The 21,765-nt window shown below is 38.8% G+C and overlaps 1 protein-coding gene across 2 annotated transcripts in view; it reads left to right on the forward strand.

Moving 5' to 3' along the window:
• The window catches only part of HMCN2 (hemicentin 2), a 2,554,053-nt gene that overhangs the window by 576,699 nt on the left and 1,955,589 nt on the right, over window positions 1-21,765 (forward strand). For both annotated transcript variants that reach the window (XM_044058392.1, XM_044058391.1), the window contains exon 13: window positions 20,747-20,874. In XM_044058392.1, coding sequence (XP_043914327.1) covers window positions 20,747-20,874 — 128 coding nt within the window. The remainder of the gene's footprint in view (window positions 1-20,746; window positions 20,875-21,765) is intronic.

Consider the following 21,765-nt stretch of genomic DNA (forward strand, 5'->3'; position numbering starts at 1 on the left):
ATGTAGACGGGAAAAGATGCACATAGATACATTACTACATTAAGAAAATTTAGAATATTCACATGGGAGTACCTCTGCATATATTTTTGCACAACAAATACATTTAAAAAAATAATCTACTTTTACAAAATGAGAATGTTTTATAAATTATCCCATCTTATACTAGAAACAAAAATATATATATATTTTTTATTTGAACTGTAATTACGTAACTATGTTAAAAGCTATGCAATAAAATATGTGCATGTTATACGTTTAAAAGAAGTGCATTAAATGTCAATTGAAAAAGAAAATATGTTACCTGGAAGAATACGGTATTTTCATGTTGCAGCCTACGAGACGCAGAATGAGAAAATTATACGAGAAACAAATTTTATTCCAGAAATTATCTACTGCTGCTATGTAGTGTTAAGCCCAAAGCAAGATCAACATGTTATTTTTCATTGTCAGGCTAATTAAATAGTGTAATGTATTACAGAAGTACTCTATTCAGTCTGATTTTCATTATGAAGGTTAGATAAATTGACCTTAGTCAAAAATCCAGATGAGTATTACATTTCCCTATCTTTTTACCTGAACTTTCTGTGAACCTCAGAATTATCAGCACTTAACAGTTAATGTATGTTTCAAACTAAACATGATAAAATGGTGTTTAGCTATTCACAGCAGTAAAATGTCATGACCTGTTTGGAATACGTTAATTATTCAACTAAATCCAAGAAATAGTATTTTATACATCAGATGCTTTAAGTACTGAGCTGCAGAAGATTACATTGTAATCCATCTGAATGTATTAAGTCATACTGTAAGTCAGAATGTGCATTGCATAGCTAGATTTGAGTTGTTCCTTATTTAACTATTCTGTGTTGATGGAAAGGCCTATGTTCACTCGACAGGAGCCTCTTCATGGAAGCCTGCAGCTCTGGCACCATTTTGACTTTTGACTCCACTGATTGTTTAGTATATCTTGAATGTCTTATCTCCAAAAATCACCACAACATTCTACATTACCCTGTATCAGTAGATAGGGAAATAAAACCCTGCAGACACATGCTAACAGACAAAACCATGCTAGAAGCAGAATGCATTGTAGTGTGAAATGTCCAGGGATGGTTAGTGATTCATATATAATATTTAAATCTTTACATTGAAACAATAACCTGTATGAGGTAAAAAAAATGCAAAATCTGTACAGCTATTTGAAATAAGGTAATGCTATCCAGACTAAATTGCAGGATTTTCAGTTAAGTTGCTAGTTGTCATTAGACACCGATTATGTAGGAAGTGGGTTTGTACCCCATTTTAAGCAACTCTCTGATACTGCTTGGAAATGACTGATAAAATGTATTCATATCTGTGTGGGGCTATTGTTGGTCATGGCATATACTTATCACTTACAAAGTGAAGGTGGAATCATGTGCATTGCCAAACAGGTACAAGGCATGAGCAGGATGGATTCAAGCAGACTGGATTCTAGCAATGGAAACTGTATGCACTTGGGGCATAACATGAGGTGGATGGAAGAAGCTGGTGCAGGCAGTGGAAAAGCCTAGCTAAGTAGAGGCAGAGTGTCCTCTATACACAGCCTGACAGTCAACCAGACTTCTTCACTACAGTGGGGAAGGGGGTGTCTCTTTTTCTCTGTCTTCCTTCCTCTCCTCCTCACAATTTACTCCACCTAGAAGGCAAGGACAGCTGCAAAGATGCTTGAAAGTCATCAGCTCAGGGGCACTTCAGGGGCACTGTGCTGAAGTTTTTTTTCAGTCAATGAGATGGTTACCAAACTGTGGCAGAGTCATAAATAGTAAAACAATTAACACCATTTGACATTGGGCACCAAAGTGCTATTCTGAATATGTAGCCTTCTTTGAGATGGTGTGTGGTGTTCTGAAGAAGGTGCTGCCTACTGACTCTAGAGATAGGGGACTTCAAAATGTATGTGTAGGGAATGACAGAAACACCTGGATGGGAGTGACTGGAAGGAAAAGTCCCCCAGAATGTGTATGTAAATAAATATGTATCCCATAGTTATGACAGAAAGTATTACAACAAAATATCTAAGTTGAGCCATCATCGGCTTAACAAAGTACAATGCAAAAAGCATACTGAAAAGTATAAAACAGTAATTTCAGGGGGACTGTACACCACCAATATAGGGGGCCCTGACTCACCACACCCTGCTGTTTGTAATACATCCAAGGTCGCACAACCTGGAATAGAAGGAACTGTGTTAAAAATGTGATGTTGCCTTTTCCCTTTATGTTGTGTAATCCCAGAGTAAACTACATGCATGCATAGCTGGCCTTAGGCATAGGCCAACTAGGCGGCCACCTAGGGCGCCACTGCAGCAGGTGCACTTTTCCAGTATTTATTTGGTGTAGGTAGACCAGGATGGGGGCACCAGATGTTGTGGTAGGGGGTGCCGTGGAGACCTTTTGCCTAGGACACCAGTTGACCTAAGGCTGCTATGCATCTGTGATGAAAGTAAGCTCTTATGTGTAAATATGCCAGAAACATGCAGCAGCATTTCAACAGATTTTTAAGATATGACAGTAAAGCACACAATAAACAGTAGTGCTCCCATCCCACCAGGTCTTAACCAGAATGCAGGTTATTTTAGGGTTTATGGGAAAGTAATTTTTTTGCATAACAAAAATGTTTTAAAACAGAGGTTCATGGCTACACCTTGTATCAGAACATGTGAAGTCAAAGAAAGGCCCTGCACTTGTTGATGAATTTGCTTGTATCAGAACATGTGAAACCAAAGATCAAAGAAAGGCCCTGCACTTGGCGATGAATTTGCTTTGCAGGAGGGGGCATCAGCTAAAAAGACGAAGTCACAAGCAAGATTACTGAAGGTGTCTAACAGACATCTGACAGGGATTTCTGTACGAGATCAAGTTCAAATTATACTTCTTGGCAGACTTTAAATATATTCTGAGTAAAAACAGATATTAAGCTAACTGGACCATGTTTTACACTTGTAATGTTGCAACAGAAGGATCTGGGACTGAATGGCTAGTTAGTGTGTGTCATGGTAATTCTAGGACCTACTTGTAGAAAGCATTAGTGAGGAATGGAGTTGAGTTGAAGAAAGTGACCTTTAGGGCATTTCATAAGAATGGCCCTTCTGTGTCATTTTAGAAGTACTGCTAGGTCAGTATGTTCACAGTGACAGTGTTTGTAAACTGAAAGCTTGCCTAATTGGTGACAACATTTGTAAAGTAATTTAAACAAAAAGGCAGTCCACACGGAGTTAATACTCTGCAACGAACAGCAAAAAGTAAAATATAAACCAAGAGTTCGCAGAGTAAAACAATGGCAGGAAACTCAGATAATCAAAAATTCAAAGTTGTACGATATATTCCAGGACCAATAAACAAGTCGTCAAGTAGGTAAAAAACAGGTTTATTCGAATAAAAGTGCGGTGAGCGCTTTCACTAAAATAGCTTCATCAGACCATCTTACAAATACACCATAACACACACAGTTTAAATATATAAAGGCGCTTAAATTCCTTAAAGCAACATACTATATAAAAGTTGCAACATACTATATAAAAGATAAAAAATACTTCACATATGGGCAATAAAGCAATAAGACATAACAGGCTATTATTGTTTTCAAGAACTTGTCTCTTAACATTGTGAAGGCAGTACAATATGATAAGAAAAAATAAAAAATGTATATAATCATTTCTGAACTTTAAGCCTCCTTGATTGTAAAATAGGACGTAGGGGAACCTGTTATGTCTTATTGCTTTATTGCCCATATGTGAAGTATTTTTTATCTTTTATATAGTATGTTGCAACTTTTATATAGTATGTTGCTTTAAGGAATTGCAATTTGGCGCCTTTTTATATATTTAAACTGTGTGTGTTATGGTGTATTTGTAAGATGGTCTGATGAAGCTATTTTAGTGAAAGCGCTCACCGCACTTTTATTCGAATAAACCTGTTTTTTACCTACTTGACGACTTGTTTATTGGTCCTGGAATATATCGTACAACTTTGAATTTTTGATTATCTGAGTTTCCTGCCATTGTTTTACTCTGCGAACTCTTGGTTTATATTTAACATTTGTAAAGTGAAAGCATGCCCAAGTGATGACAACATTTGTGAAGTGAAAGTTTGGGTATTTCAGGAGTTAGGAGAGACAAGAAACAGATTAGTTTGTGTCATCAAAAAGGTACTGGAAATCCATTTAATGTTTTAGAAAGGGAGGACAAGATGTTGCTCAGGTTGTGCTAAGCATGTGCAAGGAAATGATTTCTACTGGAGAAATTTCTGGGAGGTGGAAGGAACATGTAGCACAACTTCTTAACCCATTGCATATATCTACCTATCAGGATGCAGTGCCTAAAACCCCTGATGGGTTATGTCCATCACAGTATCACTACAACCAAATCAGGTAAGTAGCCAAAAGCTTCCATAGTGGTAAGGCTGCAGGTGTAGAAAAGATCCAGATAAAAATGCTGAAGACAGAGGAAATGGTTTGGATGATCAAGTTAGTGTCCTTTTAGTGCTGCATATAAAGTGAGGACAGTACAAAGGGACTGGAAAATTGGGGTGGTGGTATCCCTTATTAGGAAAGGGAGCAGGAGAGAGTGTTCATACTTAATAGTAGCACTTTTTCAGTGTACATGGAGAAGTCTTTATCAGAATGCTGTTAAGGAGAGTTTGACCAAAAGCCATGCCTCTGATTCAAGAGGAACAATGCAGGTCCTAGTTGTCACATGGAGTTCTGAGACATCTGTTCAGTCTTCTGTTGCTATGCAAGGAATTGGGTGAAAGTGCTCATTCAGTCTACTGTCATTACACAGACTTGATGAAATCTTATGGTCGCAGAATTTCAGTGATAGGTTCTCCCAGAGTATGGGATACAAGGACAACTGCTGCAGTCTGTCTGATCCCTGTATAAATGCAATGTCAGTCATGTCTATATTGTTCATATTAAGTCAAATATATTCAAGCTGGATGGTTAGGCTGTACCAAGGATGCATCTTGTCCCTGTACCTCTTTTTGATTTTGAGGCACAAGATACAACTACACAGCTAAGGCTGAGATAGTATTAGACTTTAAAAAAAAAAAAAAAAAAAAAAACTAGCAGTAGTATTTCTGTTGTTTTGCACATGGTGTACATTTGGTTTCATCTAAATGTGATGTCGAACAAGCACTTGATTGATTCACTGCTGTGTGTGAATTTGATGGTATGAGAATCAGCACCTCAAAACTGGAGGCCATGGGGGACACCTAGAAGAGTGGATTATTGTTTTCAGCTGTGGGAGGGGTAGCTGCAGGTAATGGAGTTTATGTACTTGGAAGTTCTGTTTGAGTGATGGCAAAATAAATTGTTAAATTTACAATTATACTGTGACAATGACCAAAGTTTTTTAGATGCTAAATTCATCTGTGGTACTGAAGCAAGACCTATGTTCTTAGGTAAAATGTTCAGTCTAATGGTCAATTTATAGCCTTATTCTAACCTGAGGTCACAAGTGGTGGATAGAGATTGAAGGAACAAACTCACTAGTGTTAGTAGTGGAAACTTTTTTTCTGTAGGGTCACTGAGTTTACAATGTCTGATGGGGTGAGGACGTTAGTGATTTAGGACATCCTCATAGTAGGGTCACCTTTCCTTCAAATTCAAAGGAAACATGGAAATTGGTTGACCATCATACAAGGAAGTCCCCTGGGAGGATCTTACTGGAATTGTTTCAGACACTACCCACAGAGATGAGATGACACCGCAGGACAATCCCAGACCATGCTGAAGAGTATATCTCTTGGACTAAAAATGCGTAGGGAACCCTTAAGGTGAGATAGAATTGATCACAAGGGGAAGGAAAGTTTAAGCTGCCCAGCTTAAACCACTGCCACCATCATGTTCATCAGAAAAAGAGTGCATGAAGTTCTAATACTATTTTGAGTAGTATTAGAACTTGTATTAGAACCAGTAATAGTTTTACTGCTATAGTATTACTTATACATTCAGGTGGGCAAAGTTCTATCATTCTAATGTTCTTACTTCTTGAAATAATCCACTTTTTAATAGAGATAGTGACTTTAGAAATATTCCAGTGTTTGTAGACCATTCTCTGCAGTCTGTTTTTATTACATAGACAACTGAGCAGTTACGTTAGGTCTAAATCTGAACTGTTAAACTCCAGGATGTCTTAGATTAGAAAGTAAAATATGTTAAGTACTCTTGGTGTTCTACACTTTTAGGAAGTAGTGAGAGATTGAAGTTAAGAAGTTTGCTTTGCAAGTTGCTAATAGTAATCTGTGTGCATCTTACAGGGCTGCTTAGAACTTCAGCATGCAAGTGTGCATCTCTTAAAGCATCTTCCTTCTAATACTTGATCGGAATGCAGCCTCATGATATAAAATGCCATCTGTGGTGTTAACCATTTTCAAGTGTGAATTTCCCAAAGGACTAGTCCGTGGACCAGTTCGCTTAACAATTTAACAAATAAGTCAATTAAATAAATTAAGAGTTCAAAATCTGATTTGTTCTATCTTCAGAATATTACAATGGTTATATGTGTGCTTCTCAGTAGAACTTCTTTCAAATATTACCTTGTAATTAATAGTTTCATAGGTGTTTACTAGGCTAATGACCACAAGGGGTTTTTTTTAAGCTTAGCCACGCATCCCAAATCTCTGATAAGTTCTGATACCCTTGATAAGTGCAAGCAGGGGCTTGGGAGATGAATCATTTACAAGCTAGGGCCTGGGAGATGAACCATTTACAGGTTGCCTGTGTCCATTAGTGACATAGGTGCTGAACCAGGCATGAATTTCCTGATGTTCTTCGTGTTTCACTGTTGCAGTCATTACATTTGAGTAATCCTGCTGGCTGGTTGCCCTCAGTCAGCCTGAATTCCAAAGTCTTGGGTCCTGCGTCGGCCGCTGTCTCCCCTTCCATGACGTCAGGTCATCAGGGGTATAAAAGAAGCAGCCGACACCATTTTCTTAAGTCTTTCTTGCCGCACGATGCCTGAAGCAGAAGCAGTTCGCAAGTGCCGGTCGGCCGACTCCTGAGATTTTCGTGTTTGAGTTTCAGACCTGAAGTCTTAAATAAAGCTAAGTACCCCATTGGGGAAACTTTTTTCTTGCTCCAGACCAATGTCAGAAAAAGTTAATAATTGTATTTCTTGTGGAAAGCAAATACCTCATAAGGACTTTCATTCTTACTGCATTCCTTGCCTAGGCCCTGATTACAGCGTTTCTGGTGGCTATTTTTGTGCTAGATTTAACGGACGCACTATTAAGTGTCGGTATGATTTTGCTTTAAACTATTTTGGACGCCTGTTTAATTATCCAGAAATGTCGACTGATAGCTATCCGACGACCGGAGTTCACAAAAAACGCAAGGAAAAGGAGAGAGATAAACAACCGAGGTCCAAAACCGACGACAAAGCTTCTCCTAAGCCAGTTGCCGGTTCTCAGTGAGGCGCTTCGCAGCCCCTGACGCCTGCTACTTTAGAGTCGCAGGCTGCTACCGACTCCCACGTGGAGTCGGCTATGCTGCTGGAAACTCAAGGTATTGGGGCCTCGGACACTATTCCCTCAGATGGGCCCGGAGCCACTGAGCAGGCACCGTCTTCTGAGGGCGTATTCAGACCTAAACATCTTTACATTAAACCGACTTCAGCTTCAAAGTCAAAGACTAAAGCACCTTCTAAAGCAAAGAAACAAATTCAAGAGCCATGTGGACAGGTCTTAATGCCCAAAAAATGGATGCTCAAAATGGCCGAAGACTTGATTACCTTGATCAGGGGTTCCCATCCCCCTCCTGATAAGAGGCCTAGGCAAGAGACTGACTGTGACTCTTCAGATCAGGTTTCTATTTCTTCTAATTCCTCTTCTGAACAGGAATATTCTCTTCCCCCCTATGAGGATTATTATGCTGAAGAATCTATACCTTCCGCTTCTCCTCCAGAGGACTATTCTTTTGGGGAAACCTTGCATACCATGAGGGAGCATTTCCACTGGGAGAGCCAAGATTTTTCAGAATTTAAAAAGAGGCTCTGGGATTTCCTTTTACTTCCTCAACACAGGCCTCTAGCCATTCCACCTGTGTTAGACATTGTAGATGATGTGTTTTCGGAGTCTAGTCTGACCCCTGACTCCTTGCCTCCAGCTCCTGTTAAGCCCGACAGATATTACAGGGTTCCTGACTCTCATAAATTCCTTTTTAAAAACCCTGCTGCTGACCCAGAAACTATTTCACAGGGTCCCAAAGGAGTTAAGGCTTCTGCTGCAAAAAACCCTACCCCCTCTGACAGGGATTCTAGGGCACTGGATAGATGGGTAAAAAGATTTTCACATCTGCTACCATGGCTGTAAGCGCCTTAAACTGTCAGTTTCATATGCTCAAATATCAGCAACATGTCATGGCATTGCTTAAACAGAAAATGTTGTTAAACTCTGAATGTGCAGAAAACAAGGAAATGCAGGATTTATTGCATGCAGCTGAACAAGTTGGAAAGCATACTTTGCAATGTGGTTTTGATTCTTTGGAGGCCTCCTGCAGGGCCGCAGTTACGGGTTCTGTAATTAGGAGGCATGCTTGGTAAAAGGAACAAAATCTGCCTGATCATGTTAAAGTTAAATTATTAGATGCACCTTTACAGCATGATAATTTGTTTGGTGTTAAGGCAGAAGAGGTGTTAAAGAAAATGGAGGACAAAGCTAAATCTATGCAAACTGTCAAATATTTTTTACAAGTACAGCCACCTAGGTTTAGTAGATACTGGCCTACAAAGAATTGGTCCTTTCCTGTGTCAGACAGACCTCAAAGGGGCAGATCCCAGGCACAAGGTTCATACAGGTCAAAGCAATGGAGTGCTTCTACCTCCAAAGCTGGAGAAGACAAATCACAACCATACAGGAAACAGTCCCAATGACTTCATTCTGCCGGCACAAAACACTTATGCCCTGGCAGCACCCTTAGGGGGAAAATTAGCACTTTTTTCTCAAAATTGGCACATTATAACCCAGGACTAGTGGGTTCTAAATATAGTGTCACAAGGCTACAAGTTCCATTTCAATACCCTGCCAAAGGCACACAGCTGGCCAGATCTCCCAAAAAATCAATGGGCAGAGGCACAAAAACAAGTCTCATCCCTCATGGACATGGGGGCCATTCAACAAGTACCAGAGCTAGAGCAGGGACAAGGATTTTACTCAAGACTGTTCTTGGCACCCAGAAAGAGCAAGGCCTGGAGACCAATACTGGACCTATATATTCTGAACACATTACTGGATATACCAAAATTCAAAATGTTGACTTTGCAGCAGCTTCTGCCTATGCTGGGCAAGAATGCTTGGCTTGTGACTTTAGACCTAAAAGAGGCATACCTGCATGTCCCAATCAGACAATCATGCAGAATATACCTCAGATTCAAGGCTGGCTCAGTGCATTACCAATTCTCTGCACTGCCCTTTGGCTTATCTACTGTGCCCAGGGTCTTTACAAAGTGCCTGGCACCAGTAATTGCATTCTGCAGGCAAAGAGGAATACAAATATATCCTTACTTGGATGACTGCCTAATTCAAGCAGAGAACAAGGACATTCCTCTACAGCATCTGGCATTTGTGAAAAGACTTCTAACATGCCTAGGGTACACAGTCAACTAAAAGAAATCAAAATTAGTCCCCTCTCAAGAGATAATATTCCTGGGTGCAAGTTAAATACAACTGCCCAGATGGCTTATCTCATGCCAGACAAACAAAGGCAACTGACTGCCTATTTCAAAATGTTGGCATCAAAGGCCCAGTTATCTGCAAGAAAAATTCTGCAGGCTTTGGGCTTCATGGCGTCCTGCATCCTACTAATTCCATATGCAAGACTGCATATGAAGAAACTTCAATGGTACCTAAAAAGTGTTTGGGCACAACATTGCCACAGCCTGGAAACAATGATTACGGTCATTCCCTGCCTGCAACAGGAGTTTCGATGGTGGGTGAAGGCTTGTCACCAGAACAAGAGACAGCCATTCACATTACCCCCAGCCAGGCAGACACTAACAACGGATGCTTCAGATTATGCCTGGGGGGCCCACATGGCAGGAAGATGCATTCAGGGCACATGGTCCTCAAACCAAATGCATCTACATGTCAATCAAAAGGAGATGCTAGCTGTTCAAAATGCCCTGACAGCCTTCAAGGACCTACTTCATCCAGGACAACTACTGATAAAGACAAACAACACCACGGTCATGTGGTATATAAACAAGCAGGGGGGCACACATTCTTACCCCCTTTGCAGACTAACTATGACTTTGTGGGACACAGCATTGACTTACCAAGTACATCTGCAGGCACAATTCCTTCCAGGAAAGGAAAACACTCTGGCAGACGAACTAAGCAGAAACCTCATGGATTCCCACAAGTGGCAGCTGGATCCACAGGTTTTCAGTATGATAACAAGGAAATGGGGAAGCCCGGACATAGATCTATTTGCCTCCCCTCACAACTGCCAACTAAAAAGATTCTGCACAAGGACTTATCACAGACAAGCATCGAGAGTGGTTGCCCTATCTTTCAGCTGGAAAAACCTATCAGTATATGCCTTTCCTCCACTGCCTCTCTACCCGAAGGTACTCCTAAAGGTCAGACAGGAGTAGCCAAAGATGATACTGATTGCCCCAGACTGGCCCCGCCAGTACTGGTATCCAATCCTAAAGAACTTGCCTCAAGGCACAGCTTGGACCTTACCTCAAATACCTCATCTACTGTCCCAGCAAAACAATCAGATCCTGCACAGCCAACTCAGTACTTTAAACCTGGCAGCATGGCGGATAATGTAGTCATACATAACACACCTCTCAGTAAAGCTGTGATGGATGTCATTGTGGAAGGCAGAAGGCCTAGTACTAGAAAATCTTATGCTGGAAAATGGAAGAGGTTCTATGCTTGGAACCAGGCACAAGGAACTGATACAGCTGTACCAAACATTCCTCAGATTTTGCAATACTTAACTGCGATGCTGGACAAAGGCCTATCATTTTCATCAATTAAAATTAATGCGTCTGCCATTTTGGCTCATTACAATACAGAGCCACCAAGCTTTTCTCATCCTTTATTAAAGCAGTACCTCAGAGGAGCCAAAAACGTAAGGCCTCCAAGGAGATCACCAATGCCTGCATGGGACCTCAACTATGTCTTGGAAAAACTCACCCTGCCTCCTTTTGAGTCAGCTGCTACTGTTGATATAAAGTTTTTATCTTGGAAAACAGCTCTGCTCCTAGCAATAACTTCTGCAAGACTGGTTTCAGAGTTACAGGCACTCATGGCTGTGGAACCTTTTATCATGTTTTATTCAGACAGGGTCTCTCTGAGGACAAACCCAACATTTATGCCTAAGATGGTGTCCAGTGTTGGCTCTTAACCAAACTATTCATCTACCAACTTTTTATCTGAATCCACAGAACAAGGGGGAGAGAATTCTGCATTCTTTGGATGTGCACAGACAACTTAAGATTCTACTTGGACAGAACCAAAGCTTTCAGGAAGACAGAGCAATTACTAGTGGCATATGCTGCATGATCACAAGGAAAGGCTATCTCAAAGCAGACTATTTCAAAATGGATAGGCCAGTGCATATGTTTCTGCTATTTACACCATGGCAAACCAGTGCCTAAGGGCATTGGGCCACATTCCACTAGAGCTGCAGCCACTTCAGCAGCCTTTTTCAGGGGAGTACCAACCAAAGACATATTAGAGGCTGCTACTTGGAGTTCAGTGCACACCTTTACAAAGCACTATCATCTGCCACTCTACTCTAAATCCAGGGCAGGCTTTGCCACTGCAGTTCTGCAGGGCCTCATAGCCTCTCCTAATGCTGTTTAGCTCCAGCCTCCCAACCGTAGCTTTGGGACTCTACCCAAATGTAATGACTGCAACAGTGAAACACGACGAAGATAGTAGTTGTGTACACTTACCATAAATGTAGATGTTCGAGTGTATTCGCTGTTGCAGTCCAGGTTACCCACCTGCCATCCCCCTTTTTTCTACTGGGACTTTTCTTTCCTTCTCTGATTTGAATCTATTTGTTTTATATCTTCATGTTATATTGTATAAGTATGAGGCGATTGCCTATTAATTCATTAATATATTTATATTCTATTTTTATGTCAATATAATAGAGACTGTGCTATTATCTGTCTCAAGCATTGAATTTTTATCCTGTGCTACAAGAGTTAACTTAAACTTGTAACTATCATTTTAATTGTTTAATTGCTTTGATTGCTAATTATACAATTTGATAGCTTTTGGATTTGTATAAAAAGCCTCAGTTGAAATTTCTAGTTAAACCTGATGAAGCGTGTTTTTTGATACACGTGAAAGCTCTTGTTATTCTAGTTTTAATAGATTTTGTTTTTACATCGTGGTGGTTTCTACCTGGTTTGTTTTCTCATTGGACTTCTTGCCTTCTTGTGGAAACCTTTGGATGGTGGCATTCCTTGTTTATATATTCCTTCTCTGATTTATACAACCTATGTGGTGTATTTGCTTGTAGATGAAGGTAAAGTTTATATTGGTGTATGTATTTTTATATATATATATATATATATATATATATATATACATTTTGGCTACCCTTTTAGGGGGCACCTGACATCTGGGGCAAGAAAAACTGAAGAAAATGGCTTTGGCTGCTTCTTTTATACCCCTGATGACCTGAAGTCAGGGAAGGGGCGACAGCGGCCGACGCAGGACCCAGTACTTTGAAATTCAGGCCGACTGAGGGCAACCTGCCAGCAGGATTACCCAAATGTAATGACTGCAACAGTGAATACACTCGAACATCTACATTTATGGTAAGTGTACACAACTGTATTTTCCCCATCTATTTGTCCAAGCTGCAGTTGAATTGGTTTAGGGTGGGAATCTGCTTCACTTCAGTGGGGAGCCTGTTCCAGAGATGGAGTAATCTCTGGAATACATACCTGTCTCTCCTGCTGGTCCTATTTGTATCACATGCAAGGTTTAAGTCTTTAGAATAGGTAATTCTGGTGCTGTTTGTTTTGCAGATATGCAGGAGGTCCATCAGAGTGGGGTCTGACAGTGCATATCCACAAGTTATAATACCACCACCCCTTGCAGAGTATAGATCTATGCCATTTACAGTTTGCACAGAACATACTAATACATTGCTTATGTGGGTTTTACAAATGGGAATTTTTGAAAACTGTTCTGAATATTTCCGTTGTGTTCCTGTTAAGCCGAGTGTCTTCTGTCAGGATTCTTACCTTCCAATAGCTGCACAATGCTGAACCTGGGCATGTGGAAGATCAGCTGTCTTCCGTGCTCTAATATGGCTCTCTTATGGTGGACTGCTGCACATTTGTTTCTGTGGCAGCCATCTTGTGGTATTCTCTCCCAGTGTGAATTTGTAAATGTTAAGGATTGCTGTCCTTTAAGAAGGCCCTGTAGGGGTATGCATTTCAACAATCTTTTAATCTACTGTGGTTTATTAGTTATATTGTTTTTATATTAACCTCTTATCATTTTGCAAAGCTTGTCAAGAAATGCGCTAACAAAATACAATTGTATCTGCTTGTATACAGCACCTAATGATCGCAGCAAGACAGAAGAGCAGTGCCCGGGGGGTTCTGCTGTCCTACATTTGATCATTTACTCTAATACTATTACATACCTCCCAGTTTTACATGCCACAACGCTGATGCTGTTTTCTGATTGAAACGACCACTTATTTACTTTGCCATCTCATTGCTCTAGAGAAGATTCCTCTGGCTCTATCACGTTAGCGTGTACTCACTACTGTTGTCCTGTCTGGCAAAGAATCTACTCAAATCACTTTATTCTTTTGCATTGCTCTGTCCTTATTCCTCATGTCCTAGGTTTTCTTCTTCTTCTTTATTAAATACTCCCTCCCCATTGCATGCCTTCCAACTGGCCATTTGCCACTTTGTATTCCCATTGCTTCTAACCTTGGTGATGCCCATGTAGTATCCCCCCTCCCAGGTTTGGGAACACCTCAGCCTTGGGTAGTTGAGAAGGGCATCAAGAAATGTGGAGCAGGGCGTCCAGTAGTGTCCTGTATGCTATTGTATATGTGGGGGATTTATTGGGATGCCATAACTGAGAGAAGCTGCTAATGTAATGCACAGTACAATACATGTGTCAATCAGTTCTAGCATACCCTCTAACACTGAAATGTTGATGGCAAATGTTTTCTACATTATGCAAAATCTTTCGAATATTTGACCTGCTGCCATCTGTCTCCATCATTCATTCAAGAACATGTCCACCTCCCATTCATCAATGTGTCTTAATATTTGCATCTTAAAATCAGTTGTAAATGCAGGTCACTGTAGACAGACCAAACTTGTGTAACCTGTTCCGTTCCTCTTATTCCTGTTGCTTACAGGCTACAATTGCATCACAATTTTCCTAAAGGTTGCAGTTTGTAGTCTTCTGCCTTTGGTCAGTGAATTGTGTATGCCTGCTAACTGTAAAGTTTGTAACTTTAGTTTCATTACTAACTGCAGAGGTCATTGTAATCTGCCACAACATTTCCTTGAGGAGTAGTGTAAGAGATGGGAAGAGTGGTATTTTGCCATCTCTTGAGGAAGGTCTGCTGGATATGGATGATGACAAACAGCTATGGTGGGAACTCCAAGGAAGCAGCCCAAATGTTTATTGGATAAATGTCTAACATAGTTTGGTCTATGGCAAGTACTTCAGTTATTTTTGTTCTCAGTACACTGCGCACTCTTTATCAAGTATATCTTATTTACAGTACAATACTAATACATTCATCTGGGTTTCAAATGAAAAAAAAATAAAGGTCTGTGAGGGGATACTGTTTATGGATGGTGTTCACTCATATCTACTCACAGTAAACATGTTTAGATTTTTCAACAAGGCTACCTGCTACATATTTACAATTTTTTTTTTATTTCCCGAAATTCTGTGAGGCTGTCACCCATCACTGCAATTGTTCAGAATCCTGAGTTTTATGTTATGCATAAATAACAGAGTATGATGTTTGAGCAATTATAGATGTATACTTGTGTAGGTGGCCTCAATGTACACCTACATGTTCAGGCGGCACTTGTTTCTTAAGGTGGATCTCATAAGGAGGTTAGCCTGTTCTTTTTTAAAACATGCTCGATGTCCATTAATTCCACATAGGCATGTTTATTCCTCTGCTACCCCTTGTTTGTTACTGAACTCTGCTAATTCACTGGACCTCACTCGGTAATAATTCCTGCTCTCTAGTGCATGTGGAACAGCAATGACTTCTCAGCTCTTCGTAACTTGACTAGGTCTCTGGCAGGTCCATGCCTCTTCTCAGACATAGATCATTGGTATGTAGACAGGCAGTGGCGCACAGTACCCTGTGAAATGACTATGTAAAATATCAGCTGTAATTTGCTAACTTAGACAATAGCAGCACAGAAACCAACATAAGTGTAGTTTTGGAATCTTCTGAAAGCTTTAATTTCCTTTTTGCTGATCATAGGATTGCATTGATACTTTGGTAATCATATCATTTAAAACATGTTGAGTCCAAACAGGTTGTGCAAACTTTTATTCCATAAAAACAGGTAAAATAGTGATAAAACAGTTTTATCACTATTTTACCTGTTTTTATGGAATAAAAGTTTGCACAGCATGTTTGGACTCCACTGTTTTTTTGGACTTGCATTGTCTTTTTGGCGACTTGCATTGTCTTTTTGGCAAGCGAGTCCTTAAGGAGAGGAAGAAAGATTTTTTATTTACAGCCTGTATTGCTTAGATCTTCCAAAGCGCTTCATTTAAACAATTATATTTCATGGGATACAAAAACTGGACTCAGGTTTTCAGTTGAATATAGTAAATCTAAACAAAAAGTATCCCTCTTTTGTGTTATACAACTGATAACATTGAATTTGCAATCTAACCTGTAGTCATGGAAATAGGGCAAGCTGACTTATGTGTACTGAGTGTTGTTTGTTTCATTGATATAAGATTGTGCAGCTCCTGTTGGGATAGGACCTTACTAGATTTCAGGTGTTTTGCCTCAATTGCCAAAAATTCATCTTTATACTTAAAAGGCAATGACTTTGATGGTAAGGTATAAAACTGTTGTGATTCATACCCTGTTTTCTGAGACATATTTGGCAGTAGGACAGATTACAATGATGGCGTGAAGTTCAGCATACATGCATACTTATATACAGTGTTTAACTGAACATGAAACTGCATGTGGGATTTTTTTAAACATTTTATTGAAAATGTATATAATAGTAAGTACGTTTACATAAAACAATTAGATATTTACATCAGTTCTTGTTATACTAACATTCACTCAGCAGCCATAAACTGATCATAGAACATAGATTAATATTTCTCTATAATTAATTAAATTTTATCCAGTAATTAGATTCTTTTGCTAGTTTGTTTATTTTCATCTTACTGGTAGACATTTCATTATTAAACTTTTCCAGTTCCTTGTAGTGGAGAAGTGGAAATTGAGACTTAGGTACACATCTGGGAACTGCAGTATTTAACAGCACCAAAGTTTACTTAATATGAAATTATCAGATCACAATGCTTGTATGAAACATCATTTTTTTTCCAAAAAGGTAATATAACTTTGCAATCATAAACCATGTGTTGCCAATTTGCTTTGATTAAGGATTTGCATATTCAAATATAAATACTTTCATTTTTGAATATAATTAAATTTCATGTGGAACGATAAATGAGATATGTAAATATTTCCAAGAGTTTATCTGCAAAATAAAGATGGTGTAGTTTGTAATTAACATCATTTTGTATCTGTTAAGTTGAGACACTCATTTGGAAAGTATAGTCCTAATGTTTATGTCTTAATATAACATTTACAATTCTTTCTTTTTTTCTTTATTTATTTGCCATTTGTTAACCGGGTTGGTCTGGCTGGGCAGGTGGCCTTTTTCAGCAGACACCCAAGGAGAAAAGCTCCATTACAGCTAAAAAATTTTTTACAATCAGTAAAGTATTTACACATACAATTAATAGTGACATACAATCATGGGGAAATGCATACAAAAAAAAAGAGATTTTTTTTTTTTTTTTTTTTTTTTTTTTTTTTTTTTTTTTACAGTGCATGAAGAGGAGAAAATTAAACATAGAAATATACTGTTGTGTGCCTTATAAGCACAGTATGAACAACAAAAATCATACATTGGATGGGAAATTACTAATTTATGCACAAGTGTAGTGTAGAGAGGCATACAGGTGTCAGAGAGAGAGATCCAGGCACAAAGTGAAAGAAGAGGAGGGGTGTAGAATGTAAGAGGAGGGAGAAATAGCAAGTAGAAGTATAGAGTGAAGATTAGAGTATAGTGGAAGGGAAAGGTCAAAGAGCAGGACAGTCTAGAATACAGACAGGAAATGAGTATCAGTGAGAAATAGTGGCATAAATAGAAGGGTGGGGGGGGAGGCAGAGAAGGCAGGGTTAAAGAAAAAGGGGGGAAGCAGAGTAGGGAAGGTTCAAGTAGGGTCTTTACAGGGCTAGTTCCAGAAGTTACGTTTTATATTTTGGATAAATATGATCTCCCTATCTCAACAAGCGAGTTCAAGGTTTTTTAGAAAATCAATAATGGGTGGCTATTCTATTTTTATTTATAACTGACATTGTCAACTTTATATATTAACAATTGACTATTGATTTGTACTATAAGCCAATTTTCCATATCCAAATTATATTTACAGATTAATCAGTGTTAAGCACTTGAATCAAATCTTTATTTTTAGCATTTTTTGAGAGTTTAGTCTGTCTGTATATTCTGGTGGAAATTATTTAGGGAGTAATGTGAAACAGCATTCTTTTATCTCCAGTTATTTGTATACAAAATTTCTAATACAACATTTCTAAATGTATTTAATATGTTGGTTATGTAAGTAGAATCCTGTGTTTTAAATGAACATTTCTTTAACAATCACTTCATAGTATTATTTGAGATCTGTATATGTTGCATAGTGATACCTTATTTATTTAACCGAATAATTTTATGTATTTTTTTCCTACTGGCTTACTAAACTATAAATCTACCATTTTATTATCTGAAGCTGTAGTGTAAGTTTCTAGATCAAAAATCTTATCCCACTATCTTTCCGATATGTTATATCATCTCAAATCTCTTCTAGGATTGCTGGGGTGTCATAAGAACTTCAAACAAATGGTATTAAATTGTTTAATGTGTTCTTTGGAAGGAACTAAATGAGTAGTCCGATTAATGTATTGGGTAAAATCATTTTAATTTACATCAGCCCATCTTTATTATTGCTTTAATATATCTAAAGTATTTTTTATAATTTTCCACCACACAAAGAAGTGGAGTTTCACTGGCTTCTTCTTTGTGTGGTGGAAAATATTCAACTGCAACTGTGGTGTTTATTTTTTATAATTTATTGTTATCCCCCTGCACAAAGGTGGTGCTTCTACTGACCCTAGGAACTACAGACCTATTAACCTGACTAGTCTTATCTGCAAGGCCATGGAGAGAATCATCATGGACCTTATCAACAAGGGCACAGGTGATCTCCAACACTAAATCCTACCCAGTTTGGATTTGGCAAGGGGAGAACATGCTTTTTAAACCTGGTGGACTTCTTTGAGACCATCACAAGGGCCCTGGATGAGGGGAAATTTGTGCATACAGCCTACCTAGACCTGGCCAAGGCATTTGACACTATCCCTCACTCAGGCATCATTGACAAACTCTCCCAGCTAGACATCAACCCTTATATCATAAGGTGGGTAGCAAACTGGCTCTCTGATAGAACCCATACAGTCAAAATAGGGAAATCCACCTCCGATAGCAGACCTGTTACCAGTGGTGGTCCACAGGGATCAGTCCTGGGACTTCTTTTGTTTGGAATCTATTTCTCCAAAGTACAAGTTAAAACCAAGAGACTGTGGATGACAAAGTTTGCTGATGACTGCAAACTGGGTGCAGTCATAGAATCTCCAAATGACGTCCACGTCCTTCAAGAAAATCTTACACAAACAAATGATTGGTGCCAAAGTCATGGCCTCAAACTCAATGCAAAAAAAATGTATTATCATCCTTTTGGCAAGAAAGATGTTCCTGCAAATTACCACATCAGTGGCAGTACTCTAAGTAAACACACAGTGGTTAGAGACATAGGCACTCAGGTTGACGGCAGCTTTGCTTTTGATCACCATGTCTCGAAGAGTAATAAGAAAGGCCTTCTTTATGGCTCACCTCACAAGTTAGGGCATTGCCTCAAGAAAAAGTGAAGTTATTATCTCCCTGTACTCTTCATTCATTAGCCCAATAATTGAGAACACCACCCCTTTTGGCATGTACCTTTCAAAGCATCTGCAGCAACTGGAGAGACTACAAATGTTCCTCACAAAAAAATCAAGATCTTCAGCAGCTATCCTATGTGAATCAGCTGAAATCACTGTCACTTTATTGTGTTTCATACAGACTACTCGCAGGCAGTGTCTGCCTTACATATGAGGTGATCTCTGACCCTGCTTTATTGGAAATGCTGCACATCTGAAAGTCAAGTGGCACACTGGTTACTTGCTCTAAAGACCTAAACATTGTGTGTGATAGCAATAGAATCTGCTGGAGGGACAGATTTGTCTCCTAGAAGTTACCACACCTTTGGAATAGACTCCCACTTCACGTCAAACAGAGCACCTCATTGTCCCTCTTCAAACACAGTTTGGATGACTGGATAGGTGATCATAAATTCACCTTGGAGTTTCCACTTTTGTCCCTCCTGGACAGGGGCAGTAGGTGCTGATCATAGTAACAAGGGTACATTTTGGCTAGGCTTACAAGGGCCCTTGGGCCATTAGCCTAGTAACTTCCTATGATCCTATTAAATAGGTTTATAAGGAGAGAGTAGGGATGAATCTTTATTCTTTTTTAATAAGGGAAAAATGTATTTCCATGATGGATGTGTTGAATGCATTTTTAATTCCTGTGAATATTTTCTGTAATGTAGATAAAACATTGTGAGGTAATATTCTAGACCACATGGGAAAATCTAATTTCTTCCAAGGTGCTGTAACTTCAGAATTCATTACTAGTAAGAGAAGGGTAGAGAATGTAGGTCCCGATGTATAAGTTGGCACTTTGCCTGTACAAAAAGGCTACGTGAGTGCAGTTTTGCATCATTTCACCTGAAATATTATTCTCTCGTTTGTACCTTTAGTGGTATCCTGTACCTGATATATTTATGGTTTTATTCTATGATGGCTGGCAGGCTTGTGTGATATATTTTCTACTGTAAACTTGCAACTGTCCATAATACTAAATGGTATATATTCAGAACATGTGCACGGAGAAGAAGGAAAAAAAATCATACAGATAAAAATAGTTGTAGAGAGAGAACTGCGCAATGTTTAGAAAGGTGCACTTTGCCTCCATTGTACGTATAATACTGTTGACTGTATAATGTTGATTATGTATAGGAGGAAATAACAAAGCTTTTCCTTATATGTGTTAATTTCCAGAACAGGACATTTTAATGTGATTTTAATTTTAAGACAATATCATTTGCACTCATTTCTGTTGGACAGGAAGCAATCATATATTTTTAAATAATTCTGCTAATGTTTAGCTTACTGTCAGAGGACTCTCTGACTATTTTCAATGCAGCCAGATATACTTTTTGTAAATTTAGAATACTGATGTCGATCTATAAATTGGACGAATGGGAAGAATGATTCTGATCGCTATGTTTTTAACATTTAGGCATCCTGTAAATGAGCAAGGTACCCTGACCATAAAGAATGCTGCCAAAGAAGATGCTGGAAGATACACATGCATTGCTTCAAACAGTGGAGGAGCAGACAGGCAGTCTAGTACATTGTTGTACACAGGTAAAGTAGCCTTAATTAATATTTGTTGTGTTAAAAATACAGATTTCTGTAATTGTAGTGCACGCACCACAGAAATTATGCTCTTATTACCCGGAAAAATTCAGATCAGTTAAGCTCTTCTATAGTATGAGATCTGAACTTAACACATTGTTAAGCAACCCATTTTTCACTCATTAAGATCTGGTATCACGTAAGGCAGTCACACCTGCCAGTACTGACCACTAAATGACAGAGACAGAATTAATAAAATATTTCTTTCTGCCTGCTTTTTATGCCAGAAATATGTCCCCGACTTTCTGTAAAACAAGTGTGTGTGTTACTGCCTTTTTTACAGCACTTGTTAAGTGCATTATGGCTTTGAAAGCTGGCAAAACACTTGGTACATTTTTTTTCTCTATCAAATAGTACTTGTAGCAGATAGAGTTTCATGCACTAGCTCTACAAAGAATTGTGATTGGGTCTCTGATCATAACCCATTATTATGTGCTCTCAAGATGGATGCCGAGATTCACCGCTCAAACTTTGCTTTTAAGGTGAATTTCTTGGCATCCATCTCTCAAAACACATAATAAACTGGTTATGACCCTTGACCCCGATCTTAATCCTGTGTGTTATTTTAAGGTATTACACTATCTTACCTAACTACTAGTTATTTTATTGATATTGCATCCTCTCCAGACTACCATGAATGCTATGTATCCTGTTGGTTCCCTCAGTTTTCCATAACTTTCATTATGTTGCCTTTTTGGTCTACTTTTGAGATCATAGTACTTCAAAGCACTTGTGAATAGAGTTGCTATCTGTATTCCTTCTTACAGTCTTTGTCTGTTATTTTTTCATTTTGTATAGATGCAGTTGGAAGCAGTTTCTCTTAAAGATTATTACTATTTA

The sequence above is a fragment of the Protopterus annectens genome, chromosome 16.part0 (assembly GCF_019279795.1).
Source record: "Protopterus annectens isolate FY-2018-M chromosome 16.part0, PAN1.0, whole genome shotgun sequence".
NCBI lineage: Eukaryota > Metazoa > Chordata > Ceratodontiformes > Protopteridae > Protopterus > Protopterus annectens.